Raw genomic sequence first — 27,417 nt, forward strand, 5'->3', positions numbered from 1 at the left:
AAACTGCTGAATGTGAGGGACACCCAGGTATACAAGGTGTAGTTGACAAAAAAAAAAATATTGGTCCAGTATGATATCAGCATTGTTTTTTTGCAAGGTTTTTTATTCACACTGTGGATAACCACTGCTTTGCACTGACCGCATCTTTGCACACTTGGCTCAGGTTAGCATCCTGTCATTGCAGTCGCTCCCCTGAGTCTGACGCACAGAAGGTAATTTCATGAATAAATGCAGCAGAACTCGTCTCCATTTATCCTGACTGATCTGGAAGTTTTTGTGTAGATATGATGAATACAATGGGAAGAAGTGCTGTAGTGCATATAACTAACCTGACCAGAAAATTATGCAGAAAAGGAGTGTGTGCGCATAGTTGCTCCTGTATGTCTGTCAGCATTATATAGAGCAGATTCATACACAACCATTTGAGAGACGCACATGAAACGCAGTCACAACATTGCACACAAATGCACTGCTGCATGGGAATGCTTACGAAGGCATGAATGAATCTTCTGAACACTCGCACACAAACTGTACATGACTGTCAAGAATAGTCAGTAATAGCCGCAGGTCACACTGACCGAGGCATTAATTTCACACAACCACAATACTGACTTCCTCCTCACTCATTGTATCACATCGTAGTGACTGCATACATATTACTTTGGCTGAGTTTTGTGCATGACAACTTGCCAGCAACAGCATTCCATTTTGATTATATATAACTGCTTTATATGGCTATGAAGTCCACATAAATAATAACTACAATATAGTGCTCTCCCACTCTCTGAGTTAATGTTCTGGGCTTGCTTGAGCGAGCTGGGAAAGGTCTTCCTCTGCCAGTGGTGCAGGAGATGAGGGAGGGGAGGATGGGAGGCCAAAGGACCAATAGCTTCAGCTCTAATGTCCCTAAGGCTTAGATTTCACTCTTCTCCCTTACTTGTCAACTTAAGTTACTGGAGTGTGTGTGTGTGTGTTAATATCACTTATATAAATAATCCTTGTCTTACGCCATTAAAAAAATACTTGTTTTAGCGTCACAATGTTGAAAAAGGACAGGTTGTTGTAGCTGTTCACTTACTAGAACTTAAATACATAATATTTAAGGACACAGCTGGCATTGAGTTAATGAATTTTGGAAAGATTAGGGTGTCTTTGTATTAAATAACATAAAAAGATTGAAATATGGCTGAAATGCCATACATCGAAAGGGTTGGGGAACAGGTTGGAAGTGGATAAGCCCTTTATCTTGCTGTCTTTTGTTTAATATTGGGAAGCTAATAAGCAACCACATCTGCATTCGGTTGGACATTTGGTCATTTCATCATTTAAAGTGATGAAGCTCTGACACACAATTATGAGATCTGGATGTGACAACTAAGTCGACTTAAAACCTCTTTCTGATTGGATTCGGTGGCAGAACATGATACAAACTCAACTACAGTGTCAGACTCCACTGTGCTAGATTAAAACTTGAATGCATCTAGTTCTCATCTGTCTACTCATGTTTGTCCCTAAGAGGAGGGTTCACCCACTTTGGTGGGCATGTGTGCCTCAATAATCCCAGTGTGTATTACTTATCCCCATCATTTACTCTCTTTCACCTTCTCCCTCTGTGTCTCCCTCCCTCCTGCTGTGTTAGTGTTTTACCGCGGCCTCGCAGGCCAGCAGACCTCATCATAGTTTCTCCTGTAGCTGTTCACATTCATGTAAGGGGCAGGCAGCCTCTCTGTACAGGCCCCAGTGAAAGTGCCTGATTGATATTTCAGACAAACACCCCACAATAATTACTTATTATTAATATCTGGCTGTCCTAGAATTACTTTTGACATTACAGTTACACAGCAGCCGACCTGTCTATGCTTGATGGCAAAATGCATTTGGAGAGGGAAAATGAAAGAAACTGAGAAGTGCTGGCTGATGGAATAAAATGAAGAGCAACATCTCAATTTTTTCACATATTGTTGTTACAGCCTTATTCCAACATGGATAAAATTATCTTTTTCCTCAAATTTCTACACACAATACCCCATAATGACAGTGAAAAAAGTTTGTTTGACATTTTTGCAAATTTATTAAAAATAAAGAACAAAAATATAACCTGTACATAAGTATTCACAGCCTTTGCTCAATGCTTTGTCGAAGCACCTTTGGCACCAATTTCAGGCTCAAGTCTTTTTGAGTATGAGGCTACAAGCTTGGCAGACCTCTTTTTGGGCAGTTTCTCCCATTCTTCTTCGCAGGACCTCTCAACTTCCATCAGGTTGGAGGGGGTGTCGGTGCACAGCCATTTTGAGATCTATCCAGAAATCGGGTTCAAGTCTGGCCTCTGGCTGGTCCACTCAAGGACATTCACAGAGTTGTCCAGTAGCCACTCCTTTGTTATCTTGGCTGTGTGCTAAGGGTCATTGTCCTGTTGGAAGATGAACCTTCGCCCCAGTCTAAGTTCCAGAGCGCTCTGGAGCACATTTTCATCAAGGATGTCTCTGTACATTGCTGCATTCATCTTTCCCTCGATCCTGACTAGTCTCCCAGTTCCTGCCGCTGAAAAACATCCCCACAGCATGTTGCTGCCACCACCATGCTTCACTGTAGGGATGATATTGGTCAGGTGATGAGCGGTGCATGGTTTCCTCCAGGATGATGCTTGGCATTCCGGCCAAAGAGTTGAATCTTTGTTTCATATGGTGTGAGAGTCCTTCAGGTGCCTTTTGGCAAACTCCTGGCAAGCTGTCATGTGCCTTTTACTGAGGAGTGGCTAGCCACTCTACCATACAGGCCTGATTGGTGGAGTGCCGCAGAGATGGTTGTCCTTCGGGTCAGAGTGACCATCCGGTTCTTAGTCACCTCCCCGACTAAGGCCCTTTTTCCCCCGATCCATCAGTTTGGCCAGGCGGCCAGCTCGAGGAAGAGTCCTGGTGGTTCCAAACTTCTTCCATTTTCAGATGATGGAGACCACTATGCTCATTGGGACCTTCAATGCTGTAGAATTTTTTCTGTACCCTTCCCCAGGTCTGTGCCTCGATACAATCATGTATCGGAGGTCTACAGACAATTCATTGGACTTCATGGCTTGGTTTGTGCTCTGACATGCACTGTCAACTGTGGGACCTTATATAGACAGGTGTGTACCCTTCCAAATCATGTCCAATCAACTGAATTTACCACAGTTGGACTCCAATCAAGTTGTAGAAACATCTCAAGGATGATTAGTGGAAACAGGATGCATCTGAGCTCAATTTTGAGTGTCATGGCAAAGGCTGTGAATACTTATGTAAATTTTCATTCTTTATTCCTAATAAATTTGCAAAAATTTCAAACAAACCTTTTTCACTTTGTCATTATGGGGTATTGTGTGTAGAATTTTGAGTAAAAAATGAATTTAATCCATTTTGGAATAAGGATGTCACAAGTGCTGTGAATACTTTCCGGATGCACTGTTCATTGTATAATTATCTAATTAGATTTTAACTGTTTTGCATTCAGTCTACAGGTTATATCCTGATAAATATATTTGGATATGGTTACAGATGGATGTACCACATGTATCATTTTGTATGCCCCCCACTCAATAGTACTCACACAATGGCTTACCTGCTGTGATAGATCACGCCAATAATGAAGGGTGGAGGGAACATCATCTACAAGCACTGACAAATGAGTGGAAGGTGAGGAAATGGGTTGAAAAAGAGTAGTGTCGTACGATTTCCATGTCCTGTAAAACAGGATTTAGTGCGTACCCACTTTTGAATAAGGAAGCAGGACAGTGGAATTGTCTTTATTAACAGGGCCGGAGGTGCGGTGTATAACCAAACAACATTATTATCTTTAAAGTCATTTTTAGACATAAACTCAAGATAATATCCAAGAAATTTGGGTCTGAGGTTTACCTTTCCCATATGACTAATGCAGCAGGAGTTTGTCTTAGTCAGACGCGTTCACACCAACACGAGAATCTCCAGAACATTCTGTGGCAGAATGCAGGAGGCAAGAAGTGATGATAATTCAGCCCCAAGAAGCAGTGTTTTGTTTAGTCATCAACACACCCACTCACTCGCTGTGAAATTTCCAGAGATTCTCCTGCTGTGTTCTCACATTGGCTCAAATTTTATTAAGGGGCTAGTAGGAATTGCTCTGAAAATTTTGTGTGTAAATCAACATAGATTCATTTTCTTTCTGCCAGGTGATTGCTATGTTGGAGAAAATAGATGTAGACCACTTTGTGATTTGTGCAGGGACTTGCATTTAAAGGGAAAAAATAATAATCTTCATTATATTCACTTGCACTTTATCATGTTTTCAACACAGGTAACTGTTTTGGCCTCAAGTCATTTACATATTATAGCAACGGATACTGAAATCAAATTAAACCAAATTGAAATAAGCCTCTTTGAGACCTAATGAGTAAAGATGGTGATGGTGGCTTCTCCAAAATATTATATTCCAAAATATCAGATTATTCCAGAAAGCGGTCCAATTATGAAAGGCATTTGCAGTTTACCATTCTGGTAAATTCCACTATAGACTTTGTTATGACTGGAAAAACAAACTGCAATGTTATGCTGTAAGGTACATTGTTGAAAGGCAATATAATATACTTTTTCAAAAAAATATAAAGATGAATGCCCTTGTGTAGGATGAGTGTATGCATGAAATCCCTGGCACATTCCAACATGTCCTAATCAGTGCCAATAGCTCGACCAAGGCCCTGCAGCTCTGGGAAGGAGCAAACACACGCTAATATGCAAATAGACATTGACACTACTGTGAATACCATCTGTCTTTTGCAGGCCCCTGTAGAGGGTCCGGGGCCTCAAAGACATGCCCTAAGATGTATATGCTCACTGGAGTAGGAGGCGACAAAAAATGAGGACAGGAGCAAAAGATGGAGGGAAAAAGGAAAGGATGAGTTTGGATTTGTGAGATTTAAGGCTGATATGAAGCCTGACCTCCACCTGCCTGCTTATTGCTAATTGGCCATCAGGCTTGTGATGCTCTGCCAACACAGTAGCACGGTGCCAGTGCACAATCTGACTGCCTGGTTTCCATCTCTCCCTGTCTCACTTGGTCTCTGTCTCCCTCCCCAACCCCCTCTCTTAACTCACATGTACTTTGCTGTCCTTCCCTATCCTGTCACTGCTTTTGAGTTCACAATCTATGTGTCTATGTCTATGTGTAATTGAAGAGTAATGGGATCTGAAAGGCCAAATCATGGAGGGAGTAATAAATGCCATACAAGATGATGTATAGTCTCCTCATTCTGCAGAGTGACTGTGCTTTGAGTCCTGTGAGCTTGAGAAATGTTCAGGTAGTGCATTGCTGTTGCCAGGACTTTGCACAAGTTGTACTTGCACTTGGTTTAGCGAAATTGCTCCTGTAAAAATTATGTTTGCTTTTCATGCGAACTAGGTGTGTGATTGCATAGAGTTAAGGTAGCTATCTGCAGACAGCTGCTGACTCTTCCTTCTTGGAAAATTCATCACTGCACTCACACAACCCAACCTCTGGTGTCTTTGACGTGATTTGCTTTTGTGGTGCATTTCCATGCACAACTGCAGTAACTATCTTTGCAATTGACAGCATTTAAAAGCACCTTTATTTTATTTTATTTTTAAAGAAAGAAATTCAAAATGTGGAAAGTGGGAGTTGTGACACAAATCCATTGGTTTTGACTCAAGTTGTGTGTGTGTGTGTGTGTGTGTGTGTGTGTGTGTTTGTATGTGTCAATCAGATTTAACAGATTTAAATTTGTATAGGAAAGGCATGTAGTAACCAAAGTGGTTCATTTTCTCTCTGTATATTCCTGTTTTAAAACATAAAACTAAACATGAACCAAAAACAGCAGCATTCATTGGCATGATTGATTTCATTGTGACCAAGTGGTAGTGTAACATCTAGCAGAGCATAAACAAAGAATAAAAAGTCTATTATAACTGAGTAGAAGTGGCTTTGATTAGAAATTAGTATGGCCACTTAAACAATGATGACAAGTGGATTGGGATAATTAATAGTCCTTCATAGGAGAGCTGGGGGAGGAGTAGCTAATATTAAGTATGCATTGGCTAATGTAAGTGAGCAGAAAGACAAGCAGATAATCAACGTCATCAAATCAAAGTTGTGTGCCTTTTACAAACCGAAGGAGAGAGACATAGGTGAAAATGTGCCCACGGGGAGTTAAATCATCAGTGAAAAAAAGGAGAAGGCAGAGAAGGAAGAATATGATTATGTAGCTGGGCATTGCAAATTGAATTATTTAAATGTACGCACTGTAATCATGGCCAGGGGAGTAAAAATAAAATGACGAGAGAGCCAACAAATGAACCAGAACAAGACAAAAAGTGCAAGCTAGTGTATGGTGAGATTTTTTTTTTATACATTGTTGTAACCATACACGTTCTAATGTTCTCTGCCCCCATAACAAACTCACTAGGTTATTTCAACAAAGTTATTTGAAATGCAAAGTTTCCCTGTCCCCTGAACTGGAACAGTTCTCATGCCATTAACTGTGACTGGATTTGATCCTGAGAACTCCAGTCTTTACACTCCTGGGCAATCAGATCATGCCTCCTTGCTGGATAAATCATACTCTAGTTTGGACTACAACCAACAGAAACAAAAAAAATAGCATGAGAAAACTTTAAGAATAACTGCTAAGGTTGCTAAGGTTATCAACATTGTATTCATGGATTTATTATGTAACCTATGGTTGGATCTCCCTGACAAGCCAGCCCCGAGATCCATTTCCTCTCCTGATTAAATTTCATCTCAACCGTTTTGTGTATCATTAATCCTAGGTGCTTTTTTTTCATATCGCGATTTCCTCTGTAGTTCCAATCATCCTAGATTAGCAATCCTCCATTACAAGTTCTTTTCTCGTTTCCATAAGCATTTATCCTCTCATGTTACAAGCTAGCGTTGTTGCCTATCTCCCAACAAAAGGACACCCCTGCACATTTTCTGTTCTTAGAGTGGAAGCCTGATTAATGACTTTATCAGACCCTGTCTCAGAATGATTCCTATAAACCCCTGCAGTGCATAAGCGGGGCCAGACACCGGGCTGAGCTGAATAAAGAGTGTAAGGGTCTTTAATTAAATGTGTCATCTTATTCTGATAAGCACAGTGCTACAGAGCCTGAAGGTGGGAGTGAGGACTGAAAGCCAACCATCCCCATCTATCATCACTATTACAAACATGTTAAAATGTTTATATGCACATTATTCTTAGATAATGTTATTCAGGTTAGTGATCCAGTATCTTTACATTGCATGTATCTCTGGGGAAGAAAAATGCTGAAACTTTTATTGAAATATTGAAGTGAGAATAACACCTAGCAAGCAATTATGTGTGGAAACAGTGTAATTTAAGCACAGGCCAGTCTCAAGACATGCATTGTATTTTGTTTTAAGAATGTGGTATTGTATCAGTTATTACATATCATCATTTTGAATTCATAAAATAAATGTGTACCACAATATTCCCATTAATTGCATTATGTTTATTTTGGATAATTCTACAGCACACCATTTACCTCAGGCATTCAGTGTGTCTCCCCATGAAGCAAGGTTTAAGTTAGGATGTGAGGGTCATGGTGGAGGATGGAGTGACAATTCTTATAGCGTGGCAGACATCCATGACTTTTTATCGTCTCACAAATCAACAATCTTGTTGGTTGCTGTCAGTATCCCTCTGACTGCTCAATACCATTAACCATTGTGTAGTCATGAAGTCATGCATGTGTATTTTAGAAACAAATCACTTGAAAGGTTTTCACTGCACCTTTAACGGGGCTGTCACTGAAATTAATTTGTGGCTTGTAGAATAATCCAGAATTGGCATACTGACCTTCAACAGAGTTGAAATGGCGGCTGCCATTTGCATGTGCAAATATCCTGAGCTAATTTTCTCACAGTGGTAGGCAGTGGAGAGGTCTTTAAGTTACACTATAGGCAGTGGTGTCAGCAGTTAAGTCGAGGTTTCACTGTTGAAATCATCAGACATCATCTGACAGCTGAGACTAAAGATGAATGTCTTGCCCAGACCCAATCTTTAAATATGGATTGCAGCTAGAAAGTGCTCACACAGCCCTCTTTCTCTGTCTAAATTATTGAGTGCATACATGTGATGTGTTTACTTGGCCTGTGTCCATATGAATAAGTAATGCCATGTCACATACAGAGCATGTAAAGAGATATGAAGGCTTGAGGTTTCCACTCAGCAAACAGGGCGGAAGCTGTGTTGAGACTGTGGCTGTGTCTGGATTTTAGTTTTTTGGCCTATGATTATATCTGAGAAGGAAAAATGCTCTCTTAAAGAATAAGAATAAGTTAACAGAATTCCTTTCCAGCTTAGATGCGTTACATTCAACACTTCTAGAACAATTTTCAGTATTGCACCACAATTGTTAAAGTGCAATTTAAAACTGTGTCAAAATAAGGGCTTATTCCCCAGATAACAAAATTGCACATTACCAAGCATGTGTTGCTCTCAAATCTGCTGCATATTTTTTTTTGCCTCGCAACTGCCACCATTTCATAATTCACTTGTGAAAACCAATACATGCAATTAACATGTATCACATTCGTCTAAGCAGTAGTTCTTTATGTCTAGCTTGTTTATTGTCTGGGGTTGACTTCTATCCATCCAACCATTATCTATACCAAGCCAAGCCCAGTGGAATGAGAGGTGATGTGCACTCTGCAGGTTGTCTGCATATTGCAGGGCTGACACATAGAGATAAACAAGTATGTTAATGATACTTTCCACAAAATTCTCAAAATAAAAAGATACTTTTTTGTGTGTTAAATAGGTCAGGGATTTAACACCATGGCATAAATGTTGCCAGCCTGTGAAACATTCAATCATGTAAATGCTTAATACACTAGTATAATAATAATGTTAATAATAACAAGCTGGCACTGTACTGTGTTTCCAGTGACCACTTGTGATTCAAACTCACTTCCCCGCTCTCTAAATGCAAACAAACACAAACATCATTTCTGTTCGCAAAGATCAATTTATGTATTTCTGGTCAGAGGGCAGCAATGCACTTCCAAGTCTGATGGAAATTTAAAAATAAAAAAAGAAGTTCAAATGTCAGGGAAAGAGCCAGTATTATGCAATTTGAAAACATGGACGGGGTGTACTTCCTCTTAAAGAGGGGGTCAGTTGAGAGGGTGGTCCTTCAATGGTAAATGGTAAATGGACTGCGCTTTACAATACAAGTCACATTCACTTATTCACACCTATACCAAGGACACTTGGGCATGCGGACTGGCGGAAGCGGGGATCGAACTGCCGACTTTCTTGTTAGTGGACGACCCTCTCTAAATCCTGGGCCACTGTCGCCCTCAATGAGGACCTGGACACACACACACTGCTAAAGGAACGTGGGCTTATTTGGCACAATCCACAGATCATCCGTATCACTTACATCCTCTGACTGGTGCTTGGTTTACAAACAGTTGGTCAATGATCAATGTGCGTTATCATAGACTGTACAGTGTTTGTTTTTCAAGTTGTGTGCACACAGTTGTTTCGTTTTTACACTTGCTCTCTTTGTTCCTGATGGCTTTAAATTATTTAATTTAGTAACCACTCATACAGACACTTTAGGTCATTAAACTTGCTGGAAAAGAAGACAATGGCTTCATGACTAATTATTATGTTGGCGATGTCACCTCATGCCTTGGCCCTGAATGTGTGCACTCATTGTGCATAAGGATGAGAAAGAGGGGAAGAGAAGCATTTAAGAATTACTGGGGGGGAAAGAATACATTAACTAAATATTTTTGAGACATTTAAAAGATTACCCCTAAATGTATTTACCCATCAACTTACTTTGTTATTGTTTGATAATCGTTTTTGTTACTCTCTCACCTGATTAAAGCGCAGTCATTCTCTGGCCATTAAAATGTGCAACACTGCTCTTTTTGCCATCCTGATTGTCAGCAGCAGTCGAAACAATGATGGAAAGTCATGTCCACATATTCAAAGCAGCCATCCCCATATGCCTATTGATAACCTGGACATGTTAACCCTTCAACCTTGTGCTGCTGCAAGTCAACAGATAAGCTGTAGGACTTGATGTCTCCATCAAACTCATCCCTAATGAGCCCTAATGTTGCCACTCAATAGGTCTGCACTTGTGGTTAATGTCGTCCCTTGAGCTGAAGCACTATCGGCTGTCAAAGGAGGGAGAGAATGGGGGAGAATGGGATGATGAAGGAGAGTGGTATGAAAATGTCAAGGACATTCCCTGATGCCTGTGTTTGTGTCACCACTTTTCCTCTCCTCCACTTTGCTCTCATTGCCCCCTGTCTGTCACACAGTGGAGGTATTGTAAAATGACCACAAAGTTTTTAAGATCAAAGCTCAAGTCTGTGTTTGGTTAAAACGCATCACAATTCCACTCAAACCACAGGAGGGCAGCCTACTTGACGTTTACATCTTATCGGCTTTAAAGATTGATTTGTTAACTGACTGGATTTGTAATGTAGAAGAGCTGCAGGGTTTCCAGCTTTGCCATACAGTATAGATCTATAAATGATGATTTTGTTGCCTTGGGTATTCCCAGCGTCTGACCCACAATAGTGTGAGTGAAAATCCAATGGAGGTCAGTTGAAAGTGTGGAGGCCTGCCTTTGTAGGGGTCCAGCTTGTTTGGGTGAATCCAACGTCTTTTCTGTCAAACAGCACCAACGGGTAAACACGCTGGGCACCACAGATTACTTTTTGGCTTTGATATAAGAAGCCCTACAAAGAAATGTAATGGTGAACATGCTGGGCACCACAGATTACTTTTTGACTTGGCTATAAAGAGCCCTACGAAGAAATGTAACGGTGAGCAGTAAACAACACTAGAAAAAAATAAAGTTGTGTTAGATTAACCTTTGTGTTCATTGAGCACAAAAGCACACAACAAAGTAACCAGACTTGACACAATACTATCAACCAATGGTGCACAGACTGAACAGTTTTCATTTGGATTTTGCTTTCCTTAAGTGTATTCAGCTGCTGTGCGGCCCTGCTGCGGACAGCGGCGGCGGCTGCGAATGTGTGTGGAGCGTGTAATGAAGGTTGACACACTGAGGAGGCAGCAGTCACCCTGTCCATTAACTCTGAAATCCTGATTCCAGTCAGCTATACTGCAGCAGAAGCTCTGCACTTATGCTGCACTCACAACACAGTGCACAAGCGCACACACTCAAAATCTTTCTCGGTGAAGGCAAAAATTCACCCAAAACATTCACCCTTAAAGGATATTCTCTGCTTCTGTCTTTTGAAAAGTTGTACTTTGCCAGTGATAAGTGAAACTGTATACAGAGAACTAGGCGGAAATATTTCCTGCTGAGGGGAAATGAGTGGAAAATGTTTATTTCAAGGGTTTCTCCCCAAGATATGAGATGACACTAGAAGGAGCAAACATCAGAAAGGGGGGTTATGACCAAACTGGTGTTGGGGGGGGGGGGTATGAATATCAAGAGAAGTTTGGGACATCCTAGTGGAAGGACACGGTGCAGAGAAGCTGTGCAGACAGATATGGTCTGGCTAATGTTACTCAATTATAATATCGCTTGTCATATAGAGTCTCTCCCCTGAGGCTCCCTGACTATTTTATGACACTGTTACTTGGGGCCGAAAAAGTGCAAAGTTGGCCAGACAACATGTACTGTACTGAAATATATCCACATTGTATGTAATATTACATCTCAGGACAACAGTGTATTCACAGACAAATGTGCCAAAAAGGAGCAGAACTGATTACAGTTGAGTTAAGACGCATTAAGACCTGAGATTCAAATCATCCCTAATTAGAGCAGCAGTATAGTCTCAGTAGTGTTTAATTGTGTCTCCCAGAAATGCTTGATTGTCTCATATCTTGGTTGCTCAGAGCTTATATGGTAGAGCTTGTAATCTGGCCTGTTTAGCCAATTAGCATGACACATAACAGATCTGTAAATTCAGAAGTTTTATTGATGGATTTTTTATCCAGAGAATATTGAAGCTACTGTATGCATACTACTTGTTTTTGCCTTATACTCGAGGGGTGCATGGTACACCACTCCTATGTGTGTGTGTGTGTTAACTGAGCAACTCCTAGAGGAGCATACTATAAATACTTAAACCTCCATTGTGTGAAAAGTCTCTTTTGCAAGTTGCTGTTTTTACACACTTAAATGTGTAAGGGCGTCTGGAAATATTAAGTAAATCCAGTCAAACGTGTCCGTTTTTTTCTTTTTCTGCGTTATACCTCGTAGGATGCTATCTGCCGTAAACAAAATTGCAGCTCAAGCCATGAATCTCTTATGTGCAGGATAAGGCCAAGATAATTCTCTCCCTGATCTGTTCCCTGCAGATTTCCATTGTTGTTGTGTGTTAATCTCAGTCATAACAGTGGGGCCTCAGTTCTCCCTATCTGGAGTTTAAATCAATAGGCACTTCCATTTATCGAACATAGACTTCACCAAACCATACGGATTACGTCTTAAATTGGTGTGCTCTTTCTGTCGGTCTTTCTCTTGATCTTTCTTTTTTCACCCTCTTTTTTGCTCACATACACACTCTCTCATAAACTGCTGTTCCTCTTCACATAGACTGTGGATAAATTAGATGTGATTCAGCAGGCATTTTAAACACCGGGGCATCTCATACCCTAGAGCTCTGCAATCTGGCGCCACAGAAAGATGATGACTCTTTCGTTGTCTTTCTCATACTCTCTCCATCCCCACCCTCTCCTATCCCGACTTCCTTTCTTGCACCATGCTCTGGCCCCCTCTCTCCTCAGCGCTACTGTTGGCCTTTAATGTGTCTAGAAACTGTATTTAAAATCCTTAAATCCTTGTCAAAATGTCTCCCTGTGTACAGGAGATTACTGTGAGCCAGTATTATTCTGGAATAGTTTTAGCAGGCACTCTCCCTCCCCACCAACCTTTTAGCATGTTCCCTGATTATTACCTTCACAATGGCATTTAGAAAGGAATCGTTTTCAGGTCCCAATAAACTTGTAAATCACCCTCTGAAGTTGTTGCAAGGCAAAAAGTGTTTTTGCTGCTATGTGCTCATAACAGTAAAGAGCCACAGCAGCTTGGAGTCAAAGTGCAAGTTGCTCCAATCCTCAGGTTAGGGTGTCCCTCATAGACATCATGGATGAGGGAGGCTGAGGTGGAGATGAGCCCATCTGGCCCAGACAGCTGGGTCCACAGCTGGAGGGACATACAGTGACAGCTGACTCACCACAGAGAGCTAGGCTGCAGCGACGGATGGATGGATGGCTGGAGGGTGAAGGAAGCAATGGAGAGAAGATAAGTAGAGGTGAGACAGAGAGCGATGGGAAGCTCTTGCCAGCCTACCAGCAGCACTTTTATTTTGCATTTCAGCAGCACTGAGGTGGAAAAAGAGAATGTAATTTGTCTTTGTAGAGTAGAAATCTACAGAGCTTATCAGGTGTTGTGGGTAAATTTGTTTTCAAATTGTGGCACCAACATTTTTGCAATTGAATTAATAGATTGCGCCCACAAACCACCCTTTTTTTACTCTTAGGTCATTTGTAGGCACATATTAATACAATATAACTTTAAACACTATACTATATCTAAAATGTCATTTAAATGTCATCTTCATCATTCAGAATTGGAAGTATACCTCTCCAAAATCAAAATAATATTAATCCCAAGTGACTTGTTGAGATTATTCTTTTTTGTACTGCTGTAGGTTACAAATGTGTAACTGTACAGCCTGTTGCTACCATCCTGGGTGCTCCTCTATAACTCACTCACTCCCCCACAAGTCTAGCTGTAAATGTGTGACACTATTGCAAAAGCTCAAATTACACTTAATTAATGAATCTTAATTAATCAGAATGCGAGTTATTTGAGAGCATTATTTAGTGGAAAAACTAGTAAAACAAAACAAAACACCAGGGTCTGTAGAGATCTGTTCATTACTATGTTAAGAAATGTCCAAGGAACTTGTTTGGAGCATCAGCCGCAGCCTCACCCCCAGGGTCAAAAAAGCCTCAGCTGTTCCTGTGTTGTCAAGACGGTCAATAATTTTGACTGTGGGTGGAAAAAGAAGCTGATTCAGCTGATGCAACCAGGATGAGACACTGTTACAGCGCCCTGAGGGGCAAGCCATACCTGCAGCTGTTTAGATATTCAACATCTGTAGCCGCTGATAGATATCAGATCTTTGTAATTACCATACACCAATTTAAGTAAGACAGGGAGAACTAACATAAGATTGGCAGACGATGTCACTCGGAGAATGATCGTTAATGGTATCTCAAAGAAAATGGCTTTTATGGTGATGGGAAAAAAGGAAGAAGTGTGTGTGCGTGTGTGTGTCTGTGGGGGGGGCGGGGGGGGTTGTTAGTGATTTATATTTCTTTTCCCTCATTTCCTTGCTGTCTCTCTTTCTCTCTCCCCTTGAGGATATATAATTTCACATGATTGAGATGTGTGCAACCTGCTCCTCCACCCAAACGAAACAGGAGACACCCTCCTTCCCTAGTTATCTTTCCTCTCCTCTACCGGGCTTCTTGTGCACATTTCCTTTAATCCAACCCCTTTAATTACTAAACAAACTTTCCCTGCATATTTCGTCTCCCTCTTTAAACCTGATCTGCTCTTCATCATCAAACCCTTTTCCTTACTGTCCCTATTTTTTCTTTCTTTATTTTACTTCTGTTGGCATTGAAGCCTCTTTCATTATCCATCTCAATCACTGTTACCCCGGTATCATTAAACACCATAACAAAGCATTCTTTAGATATTCTTGTTTTTCAAAGCTGGTTTAGCCACAATGCTATTAGTGGATTTGTTTGTCGATAGTTCTGTACTCTATGGCAACCATCAGCTTCATAGATGGCTTAACAGTGTTCTCATATTAACCATTGTGCTCTTTTTGTGGCTTACTTTGAAGGCATTGGTGGGTAAATGTATATATGCGTCTGATTACAGGCAAAATAACTGATGCTGGGTTAGTGGAAAAACAATGGATTTTAATTGCCAAACCTCTCTAAGAGTGGCATATTAAAGTCAGTAAATATTCAGCACTGACAAGACTACATGCTGCATATTTTACATTTACATAAGATGACATGACAGGAAATGAACAGTTTATGTTTGAGAGCGTTGTCCCCAGAAAAGAGGAGTCTTATTTTGTTCAAACACTGGAAATGATCTATTTTTATATTTTCTTGTCATGCAGCTACTTGTTGTCGTGTTCTCTCTGAAAAGCAAAAGATATAAGTTATGTCTGCATCAGACCACAAACTCTTCAAAACAAGTGGTGGTTTGGTGGTTTATTCTATAATATATATTGGCTAATGATTTAGCCAAAGTATGTTGCACAACATGTTTTGAAGTAAGTATAGCTTTGAAGTTTTGAAGTTTTACAATTAGCAATGCTAATGCCAAACCATTGTTTGTCATAGTCTTATATAAGCGGCCAACATTTGTGCTCAGTCTGGAGGAAGTTTCCCAACAGGGCACTTACATAAGTGGCTAACACCGGGGACTCAGTATAGGAGAAAGCTACAGAATAACAAAAACAGTAGACAAGAATTAAAAATTGATGACTTGCTTTTGTGTTTCGCCTTCCCCCACAAGAGATTATGCTTGTCCTCGTTTCCTGACCTCACCCAAGCCTTTTCCCGTACTTCCACTTCGGTTTTATTTAGTGTATTGCTGCTAACACCATTAATTAAAATTCTTTTATACATTAATATTGGAAATAGAACCACGTTTATTCTTTACAGTTTCCTTCCTTGAAGAAAAAAAAAACAGAAACAGAAAAAAACCCTCTCACTTCTTTTCTGTCATCGTTGTTTCTTAACATTGAGTGGTGTTTGAACTGTAATTAATTAGGTGTATAATGGCTAGAAGTTTTCCTCAGGATTAAACTGTAGACGGGAGGCTTTGATCCCATGTCTGTCAGCAAACTAATCCCACTTCCTATATCTATGACCTCACTTCCCCTGAGGGATTTTGGAGTTTGTAGTTTCACAGGGTTGAGGGTGGGGTATTTAGCATCAAGGCTTGAGGGGCTCGGGGACCTGGATGTTGCATCACATGGCAATAAGCACTGTCATGGCAATGCGTTTGTTTGTGTGTAGTGCTATTAATATGTGTGCATGTGTACAAGGAGTGATTGTTCACCTGTGTGTATTGGTGTGCTCCATATTCCTTGTTTTTCTTGTGCTGGAGGGGAGTGGAGCAAGCAGGTGTTGGCAGTCCTTTGTGTGTTTCATCGTAATGAGTTCCCAGTCCGCACACTGTCCTCAAAAGGACACAGCTAAGGTGTCAGTGACAGTCGTATAATAAGACACAGTACTAATTATGTATTCTGTATAGTATGAAATATCTTTAAATGTAGTTTTTTGATGAAAATTCTAATGAACACATTTTATAGTTGGTAATTGGTCATACACACTGATTCGTTTGACATGTATATACTGTGGTTAGGGGTTTGGGAATTTCATTTGTATTACTCCTTTCTTCTACCTTCTAGTTTTGTCTAATTTAGTCGCACACTTCCTTGTCATTGTTATCTGTTGTGGCAGATACATTTAAATTTGCTAATACACCTTCATTCACATTGACCTTTAGCCAAATCAAATCAATCAAAAAAACAAAACAAGCCAACACCACTGTGTTCGATCAAATCAAACAGCCTTTAATCTTCATTGATCTACAGAAATATTGGTTTGATTAAAAAATTAGAAGAATTATGCAGTGTAGCAGGGTGCTCTATTGAAAGCCCATGACCTCAATAAGAACCAACAACCTAATATCAAAACCTTTAATCTTATATTGACAAAATACAAAACAAGGATGTACAGCTCCAGGGCTTTTAGTTTTTCAACCATGTATTGATCCTTTACCTAACTACTGTTTGTTAGTTTTTAGTTTGTAAGTTTATTACTAAAAATGGCTCACCGTGAGGATTCAAGGTGATTTGGGGAAAATGTGTATGTTTGCCTGTAAACAAACTACATTATCACATGATTACAAAACTACAAAAATAAATAGCAATAACTAGAAATAATGAGTTCTGATTCAAAATTTCAAAATGACAACAAATAGCTTTATTACACGATATGTACATCTCACAATAATATAAGATAAGGTGATGAATAAATATATATATAGATGGTCTAAACTTCCTTTATCTCTGTGTGGTCGAGTGAGACACACTTAAGATGAATAATCTTCCTGCTGTCAACTACATTCAGCTGTTACCTGTCACAGTGCAAAACTCCTGGTGTAAAGACCTTCATATGGCTTGGTAAAAAAAGGACAAAATGTTCACATGGAATAATGTCTGGTTCAAAGAAAATGGTGATCTGCAGCTTCCAAATTTCTTTCATTATTATCTTTCTTTTGGTAGCCAGTAAGCCATTGACTACAGAGCATCAACACTGACAAACTGACACAAAACTTTATATTTTATGAAAACGCTTCCAAAGGATGTCAACCAAAGCCTGATTGAAGCATTTTCTTAATTCATAAAATCATATACAAAGATCATTGGAATTGGAATTCTTCAATTAATCAGCCATCTAAAAAATAATTGTGGATATTAAAATAAACTAACCAATTAATAAATCCATCAACATCCAAAAAGCAAAAAATTAAATTGCATTACTTTACAGCCGTCTGTTAAAAAGTATTTCTATGGACAAATTGAGCACAGACAAATTAGAAAACATACTCTTTAACTACATTTTTTTCTGAAATTATAGTGAAATATTTTCTGCACAATATTAAATTAAAGCACCATTGACCAATTTCAACTTGCTGCTACAGAATGAATCAGGGACCTCCATGAACTAAAGGATGATATTTTCTGTAATGATATTTGGAAAAAAGCTCAAACTAAGGCAGTTTAAAATACTAAACAGATTACATTACACTGCACAGCTGCACAAATGGGAAAAGGGGATGGCAGTAAATTCATTGTGTCCCGCAGCTGAGGAATCTCTGCTCCATCTGCTGTGGGACTGCATTAAAGATCTTTGGTTTTGGTAAAATAAAGCAATATACTATACAGTAATATAGTCACACACCACAATCATGTAAGACGGTAACCATGAATAACTGGATCACTTCCTTGCACTTTTATTATTACAACTACATACATTGATAAGACATAGATGCTGCAGATAACTCATGTCTGATTAGTGTGTTTGTGTCTTGGGAAAAAAAGAATAAGCACATGGGAAGTTGCATATGCTGGGTTTGAACACATCAACAGAAACACCTGGACAGCACAGTTAAGTCCAAGGTTCAGTTCAAAGTGTGTGTAATGTTAACTTTTCTTGAGATTTTTCTTAGGGTATGTTAAGAGCTTGTTTGAGAGGATTGCATCCATTCAACTGGTAGAATTATCAAGTGCAGACTCATCTCAATATCTCCTTAAAATTTGAATTAATCCTTTGAAATGTCTGTAATCCTTGCTCTATGTTCAGCAGTTAGTTTGTGCAAAATCAGGGCATGTGTCCCGGTCACCCCGGGTGTCATATCTCCGATATCTCCTTCGCCCTATCAGCAGCAAGCGCAGCATCTCTTGTCTGCCCTGGGATGTTCCAATCTGTGTGTGTGTGTGCCAGAGAGAGCGAGCATGTACATGAGTTATAGTTCAGACTCTTTTCTTTCCATCAGTGCAGAGGCCCTACACTGACTTTTCCTGTTTTGGCCAATTTTCTTGCTTCTTGTCTCTAGCACTGAGCTCCTGTCCCAGACTCAGATCTCTATCAGCCATGATTTATCTGACACACAATATCCCTCCACTTCTATCTCTCTAGCTTTCTTCCTCTCTCTCTCTAGCTCTCTTTCTCATTCCTAATTCCCCTTCTCTCGAATGTGTCTGCATTTCCTTCTGCACAGCATAGATCTCCCTTATTATCATGCATCCCTTGTTTCTCCCACTCCTCTTACTGATTTATTTTCTAGTGGTCCTCACCTGCCTTTTGTTTTCTTTCTTTCCCCCACTAAGTACCCTGCCCTCTTTTTTGACAAGGATAGGTGAAATTAATATGTGGTGTTCAAGGAGAAGAAAGGAGGAGTTGAGGACTTAGTGCTAACTGCATAGGGGCCAAACCAAAAGACAAAAAGAGAAGATAAATAATTATTCATAGATGATGGAGGGGAAATAGCCCTTATTAAATTTCACATTTGGTAAATGATTGTCAAGGCTGCTCACTGCCCCAATTCATAGTTTAATTAATCATCTGTGTGTTTCATTTGTAGTTGCACCAGTATTTGTGCATAAACACACAGGGTTGGATGGTAACTGATTACATGCAATCTGGATTACATAATCAGATTAAAAAATAAAGATTCATAATCAGCCGGTATTTTATTTTAAACATGTATAAGATTATAGTTACATTGTCAAGGATCACATGTTCACCTGTGGATTATGTCTTTATAATGTGGCAATTTTGAAATCATGAAACTTTTTCATAAACAAACTAAAGTAAAGGCATTAAAGGTGTCTGATACAAGTGCCCACAGCTCATTTGCATCTGCCACATTATTATAGTCAATAATGGAGGTAATGTCCTAACTCATTAGACAACACACAGATGCTGGGTTTGCTGAATTCATTTTATTTAAATTTTTACTAAAAGAAAAATCTATATTTAAACAATTCGTGGCTGCGTCCATGTTTTTGTATAAGGTGTAATATGTTCAATGTTTGATTTTTTAAGTAATCAAAAAGTAGTCCTATTAGAATACAATTAAAATACTTTAATAACCTGACCTAAATCTGTGTGCATGTGTGCACACACACACACAAACACACATTAGTGTCTCCTTGCCTTTCATACTCCAGACGATGTGCTTGCTGTAAAACGATACATTGGTTAATTTTTTTTCAAACTGCGTCATTTGTGTGATTGTCTGTCTGTCTGGAGTCTGTGTGTGCGTGCGTGTCCAAACATCCAACCCGATATGCATGTGTGCCTCCCATCTTTTCTGTGTGCGCTCTCCTCCTTCATTTCTCTCCACTCTTTCCCCTCCCACTCTCTTCTCTCTCACTCTCTCCCTCTCTCTCTGCTCCAACCAGACAGATGCAAACACACTCTCTCTCTACCTCTGCTCTGCCTAGTGTATGATAGTCATTGTCTGTGCATTCAACGGATCTGAGTGTGTCCACCTTTCCCTCTCGCCTCTGTTTCTCCTCCTGGCTCCTGTTTTTTGCCCTGCCCAGTACGGAGCCCTGTGTGTGTGCTGTTTGGGGGGGCGGGTTGTCTGACTTGATCGGAGGAAAAGGAGAACTGTGCGGGCAGGAAGGATGCACTCGCTGCTGCAGCTTCTGATTCAATTAGCATGAATTTCACAGCAGAGGCAGCAGCGGCAGTCGCGGCAGCAGCATCATCAGACTCTCTCTCAGCAAGCCAGCAGCAGCACCCTGTGTCGGAGCTCCACCGAGAAGACCAGCGGCTGCTTCTCATCTCCCTCCCACCCTGGGAAGCAGTGTTTGAAGGGGAAGAGAAAACAGGATCATTTTCCCAAAGGGTGAAGTGCGAACACAAGTAGGACGGAGCTTGGTCACAAGTCTAAGGATTGGAGGATTGTTGTGTTGAACTGGACAGCGACCACTCTGATGCTGGTTCAGAGCTAAGGTTATGCTTTAATCCTGTTAAGGTCTCTTCTTGGTGCTGCTCTGCGTTCCATGACCCGCATTGATTTATTTTGTCAGACAACAAGAGAGGGAATTCAGCATTGTCGCATTTGGAAATAGCCGACCGTTTTGTCCCCTTCACACCATCGTTCTTTTTTTCACAGTCCTGTTTTTCTATGAGTTCATTCCTTTTTTTCCTGCTCTTGACTGCAGACTGAACGGGTCCGCAGCTCCTTCAGGGATTCAAAGCCCCAAAACAGGATTTTGCTGCTCCTTCATCACAGCATTTCGTCCTCTGCTTTTCTTTCTTCGCCTCTCCCTTTTGCACTCTGCTTTTACTCCTGTGTATTTATCCATGCTACTGCTGATTTAAGTTGTCTCCATAAAGCTCTGAAGGGATGGTGGGAGTCTTTTTCTTCGCAATGGAAGCTTGGATTATGGGTGGAGAAACCCTCTGAAGATCTTCCCAAGGCGAAGGAAACCCTGTCGAAAAATTAACTCAAAGCGCTGTACACAAGATATTTTTTGAAGGAGCTAAGATGGAGTCTTGTGTTTGCTAATTCGGTGCTGCTAAGCTGTGATTATTTGCTTTAGGGTGACAAGAAAGCTGAATGTCAAACAAAAGAGGTTAAGATTTTTACACATTTAATTGTTTTATTAGAAGAGTGGGAATTCTCAAGGATCCAGTCAGACGCTTTCGGATATCATCAGTAGACTGTTTGAGGATTTTTGGGGTCTTTCTTTTCAGGAAGGAATTTTTTTTCCCTTTTTTTTCTTTCCAATCACTTTTGGAATTTTCAAACAAGGATTTTTTTCCTTTTTTGGCTTATATTTTTCAACTGTATTTTTTTTCTTCTTCCCCGAGCTTTAAAGCAGGGGATCATGGGTCCTGGATTCATTTGAGATGTTCACTTCCTGTTTGTGTCGTGTGAGGGGGAGGGGCCTCATGTTGCTTTCAGGCCCCGCCTCCATGGAGCGGGAGGTGGAAGTGGAGGTGGACAGAGGGTTACTACTGGTACCCAGGCCGGGAGCAGCCTCACCCGTGGTTTGGGCCAGTCCAGCCTTTCTGTTCAGGCTTGTGCTCTCGCTGGCACTGCTGGTGTTCCCCTGCCCAGCCGTGGCTGCCCGAGTTTCCTCCTCTCTCAGTACCACCCACCATGTCCACCACTTCCATAACAAGCATGGTACTGTGCCCATTGCCATCAACCGGATGCCCTTTCTTACGCGTGGGGGCCATGGTAAGATCATTTGTGTTTGTTAGTCTTTTCCTAGACTCTGATCATGATCAGCCGGTTATTGACCAGTGACTTTTCTGAGCAACATGCCAAAGTACATGTGTGAGAGTGACTGAGGGGAATGACATGGACTTAAGGGGTCAATGGCAGTTAATTTTGAGTTATTTATGGTGGCAGTGAGTTCCAAGTTCAGTACATGAGCCAAGGCAATTGGTTCATCCATCTATTGATCTATTTCATGTCTGGGAAGACTGCAAGGAGCCAGGCCCGGGTGACCAACCTCGTCGCCAGAGCTCAACATACGCCAGTGTTTGGTTTCATGTCCCCGAATTGACGGATGATGTTTCCAGAAGCTCTATCCTCCTGGGCTTTTTGCAGCACATCCCTAGCCAGCTGGGCTCTGCTGCTTGCCTTTTAAGCTCAGCAGCCATCTTGGGTCTACTGATGTATTGAACTGTAGCCAATTTAAATTCATGTAATCACCACCCGTAGCATAATTGTTGAGGCATGATGGAAGTTATAACGGCCTCAACCGGTTGTTGAGATCCTTAAACTTACACGGTGTGTGTCATGGTACATGTGGATTGCCTGAGTACTTCTTATTCCGTCGTACTTTCTACAGTCTATGTCTGGCTCAGTGCTTTGTGGTCCATTGGTTGCTGTTGCTGTTCTTAGCCTAAGCTGTCAGGGACAAGGCAGAGTTTCACACCGATGATTCCTTTGATGTTCCCCACCCCAAGCTTTTTTCACTGCAATTTTTCTTCCCCTGTTTCTCTGAATCTATTTCCCCCACCCCTTTAAACACCCTGTACATACATTTCTGTGTCACAAGATATTAATAGCATGTATTGATCCCTCAGCATGTTTGTGCTCATGTCATTCCACCCAAGCCTTACTCCTCTCTGTTTGTCTGTCCGTCTCTCACTCTACCTCGTCCTCATCTCTGCCCCCTCTCACCTCAATATACCTGAGGAATCTGTATCAATCAATCCAGCGTCAGATGGGCAGAGGAGCCTCACATAGCCCTCTGCGGTCGATTGGCTGCGGTGAGCCTCTATAGACATTATCAGCACACAGCCTTTTCCCCAGTGCTCAGTACTGCATTGGATTTATGGTTATCCACATTCTCCTCCCATCACACAGCTACAATTTCTCACAGTCAAAGTGTGACTAGACACACTAATGGGGGCTAACCTGCACCATACAGGAGACATGTTGGAATGTTCTCAGTGTCATGTCAATGACAAATTCCTTGGTTTTTTCATGGTGTTAATTGTAAATGTAATGGTCCAGCAAGTCGTTGCATTGTTTAGTTTTAAGATAAAATTAAAGTGTTTTTTTTCTTTCTTGAAGATATTTATATATTTTTCATGATGATGTTCTTGATCAATGAAATACAGATTAACAGAGATTATAACAATTAAAAAGCCTTCCAAAAAACTTTGCCAACAATGGGGAAATTATGTTGTTTTAGGCCAAAACGGGGTGCAGTTTAAAGCATATAGGGTTAAGGATTTATAAATAATTAATTATTAAATACAGCTCAAAAGTTTAATGGCAAACATGGTCCAATGCATGAAACAAAAAAGATGAGGTGAAGGGATAAATACTGTATTTCTCTGTTGATATATTTTCCATACTAAGAGCTGAGTAGGCTGTCAGTTTGGGTTTAAATGCAGCTGGAAGCATGGTCTGCACTGGCCATGCTTTCCGATTACATTGTAATGTTTATGTGCACTGCTTTAGTTGTGCATGGTGCTGCTTAACAGGGGAAAGAGCATTCATGTTTCACACAGAAGATAAGCAGGATGATCTTTGGTTTGCTCTTCAGTCTAAGCTGTTTCACAAACCTTCACTTATAATAACACAAATGAGCATATTAGCACTTCTTGTTATGGGGCGCTTGTGTCGCAGTGCTTGGCCAGTTTTGACAGAGCAATCACAAATTCCCATCTCATTTTTCAGTAACTGGATGTGAATCATTTATTTTTCCAATATAAAATTGACAGTGTTCCACCCCAAATCACACCTTTTAATTTTGTCATTTGACAGTAAACTCCTAAAAGCACAAAGCAGTCCACATGAGAAACACTAAGCAACCGCACACAGACAGTTAGTCTCTTCTAAAATTGCACCTTAAAATAGTATCCCCTTCCTTTTCTTTTATTTTAATTTTTATTTCCTTGCCTTCTCTTCCTTCTAGCTTGGATAATTGGATTGCACCTCTCACATCTCGAGCTGCTAAGCCATTTAAATTGACATGATTAACATAAAAATGTTCTCTGGACATCTTTTTCACTGAAGATTGTAAATAGCAGCTAGGCGAAAGCAAGAAGAAATTTAGTGTGTCTGTTGGCTGTATTTGCTGTTCTTTTTATTTCCCTGGCACTATGCTGTAGCAGTTACTAATGTACGCCTACACAGTAAACACTACTGTTTCTCATTCGGCTTGTGTTGTTTTTAGTAGCACACTTAAAGCATTTCATTATCATTACAAGACAGCGTGCACACATTAGAATGCTGCTCTTGTGTGGGGAGTCAATTTCAGTCGCCATCATAAAAAGTTCCATTGCAGACTGGCATATCAAGTCCTTGTCTGAAATCCCAGCTCTCCACATTTTGTCAACCAAGTGGCACAGCTTATTACCAGCATTAATACACAACTCGGTGATAAGGGCCCACTTGCTTTCAGAGCCTTTTTCGGTAGACAGTTTCTCAACTCGTGTCATTGTTGCAGCACTGTTTTACTGCCATTGTCACCATAGACACCCACATGCACACACACACACCCTCCACCTTGGTCAGACCTTGTGTCAGATATAAAAGCCTCCAAAAGCTGTCCATCTGTAGGCACAGTACACCAAACAAATCTTACTGTAAAACCCCCCCAGCAGGTCTATGATATTTAAGGCTCTTATCTGCAGCTCTCTTCCCACAGTGTCATTATTACGCTACATCTGTCTAGATGAGCTCAGCACAGCATTTCAGTCTACTGCCACATTGAAGACATATGTAGAGATAGGCAATTTATGCATTTGATATGACCTCAAATTAATATGTATTGTGTATGCCACGTGATGATTAAATGGAATTTGGTGAGTATTTAGAGGCAACCATCTCAGATGAGTTGTTTTCATGAAGCATCAGCTTTATGCGCACATCTCCCTGCATGTCTTTAAAGTGATCAGGTAACAATATTAGAATTCAGACAGAATATGGGGGGCCACAGCCTGGGACCACTGCCACTAATTAGAATCTCTATTCTTGCTATCATTCAGTGTGACAGATGAAGAGCTGCCCAGTTTAGAAGGACCTTTCTGTCTGTCAAACCAATTGCAGCTTTCTATATGTAAAGCAGTTCATTACTGTCTAATCAGATGCTGCAAAGTCTTACCCACATTACTCTGATTGCAACTAATTGGATAGTCTTGTCAACTGAACTGTGGCATTTCTCTCGGCTGCCCGGTGATACATGACCCCTACACACATACACGTGTGCTTCTCATAAAGTGTCATATTGGCCTCTCACTTAAATGTGCTGGGAATGTGTTGGATCTTGTTGCAAACAATGACTCTTGTGACAAATCTTAAATGTCTCTGTGAGTCTTACCCTCATTTTGCTGTACACATGTGTTGCCTTTAAAGTACCATGTTGTCTGGCTTCATTGATTGCTCATCAGTCAGCATAAACACACACAGACACACACACACACACACACACACATGCACACCTACACACTACACTATGCTCATTTTTTATGACCCTGGATTGGAAACAGAGAAGGGAAATGTTTGAGATACGTGGTAATCCATACCTGAACACCCCAGGGCAAAGTGCTGAAGGGATTAAAAAGCTAATTTTGATTCAGGCTGTCTTTGATGTTTTAGATGGAGAGCTTCCAAGAGATTGTACTGCTGGGTGGATCACTTTGTCCTTGGCAGTGGACAGAATATATCTACTTTGAGGGGGGTCCAAGAAAGGGCCTAGTAAGGACATTCACGTTTGTGTGTACACGCTTTCTAATGTGCACAAAATAGTATGTATATCACATATATAATGTATATCATTTTTTAAATTTTATGTTCAAACTTGAAACGTGACCGTCAAAAGAAAAAAAATGTTGTTTGTTTTACAACATAGCTGTATAATAAGAAAGAACAATAATATTGCTCTCATGAGGCAAAGCAGGGTTGATTTGTGTTGAGATGTATAGCCATATTTACAAAATAGTTATTTACGGCAATGATAAATGATGACAAAAAAGTTTGTCCACATTAAATTAAACTGTGAAATGGCATGCAGTCACAGGGTCATAAATTGTACTGTGTTGATATTAATTACATGGTTGCCGTGGTGGATGCACCAGCCCCTCCTGTTCCGCTGGTAATCATGACAACCCACTATGCAGTGTTACTGGTTGTACATTCACACGATGTTGACCTCCTTTTATAAACTGAATTTCTCATCGTCATCTCTGACATGGATTTCTTTACATTTTAATTTTTTTTACCAATTAATTCCAAATGCCAGTTTTGTTTGTGAACTGGCTCTGTTTTCTCTTAGTCTATATTATGTTTATCACCTAGACCCTAATATCCTTAGTAGATTTTATATGGTTTGTACTTGGTTTCTCTTCTCTGAGTCACAATTTCTGCTTCATGTCATCCACTTCCTTTGTAGAAAATAGTCACTGTTTGTGTTCTTCTGTGTGTTGTCATTTGCTGACTTGACCACATGTGCATACTGATGAGGTCAGCTGCCGCCTACACCCATACATCGGCCCTCTCCTGCACAAGCAGGGCACCTAGCCACGAGTCCTGAAGTCAAAGCACCATCTTTACTGCGAACAGCCCAGTTTGTGGCCTTCTCTCGAGTCTATGCCTGGGGATATGGAAACAAATATATAATACAATATATATTATCCCGAAATTTTTTTAAATTTTGATCGATATATGTCACAATATAAATCAAATCGTTACTTCTGTCAAGCTTAAAGGTTTTGAGATGTGAAAATATAATATTTAACCAAAGTTAATTTTGGTTTTAATATTATTTACAAAAGTTGAACATGACCAATGAACATTATACAACTTCTGCTGTATAATGTAGTTGTATAAATATAACTGCTGCAACTACTACAAATGCTTTTGACACAGTTTGCAGTGCACATGATGCTACTTTTCTTCTTGTCGGACTTTAAATAGCCAAAATATCTCCACACTACCGAATTCCTTGGACTCTTCTTTTAAACAATGTCCTCCTTTTTTTGATTCTTGCTCTGTTTCCGTTGGGACGTCTTATTCTGTAACACGCTCGAGTTAATATTTCCTGTCTTAATTTTCTCTTATATCTCGCTCTCACCCCTGATGTTACTGATAAGCACGCTGCAGTAGCCCAAACATTAACATGTGAGTTGCTGACGGCTGCTTCTGCTACGCTAACCATGATCGTTTTCTTTATCATTTTAATGCCCAGCCCTACTCAGGTCCTGTCCTTCTCTTTCAGGACTGGCCTATATCACTGTGCTAATGACAAGCACCTATGTTTGATAAT

The 27,417-nt window shown here is 40.4% G+C and overlaps 1 protein-coding gene across 4 annotated transcripts in view; it reads left to right on the forward strand.

Moving 5' to 3' along the window:
• Nucleotides 1–27,417, forward strand: part of nrxn2b (neurexin 2b) — a 675,914-nt gene that overhangs the window by 442,982 nt on the left and 205,515 nt on the right. The window contains exon 1 of one of the 4 annotated variants that reach the window (XM_047329463.1): nt 20,059–21,866. The exons of 2 other annotated variants lie outside the window; for them this stretch is intronic. In XM_047329463.1, coding sequence (XP_047185419.1) covers nt 21,533–21,866 — 334 coding nt within the window. In that variant the 5' untranslated portion in view covers nt 20,059–21,532. Of the gene's footprint in view, nt 1–20,058; nt 21,867–27,417 lie in introns of those variants that run through there. One more of the 4 variants, XM_035625687.2, reaches the window with a different exon arrangement.

Source organism: Scophthalmus maximus, chromosome 2 (assembly GCF_022379125.1).
Source record: "Scophthalmus maximus strain ysfricsl-2021 chromosome 2, ASM2237912v1, whole genome shotgun sequence".
NCBI lineage: Eukaryota > Metazoa > Chordata > Actinopteri > Pleuronectiformes > Scophthalmidae > Scophthalmus > Scophthalmus maximus.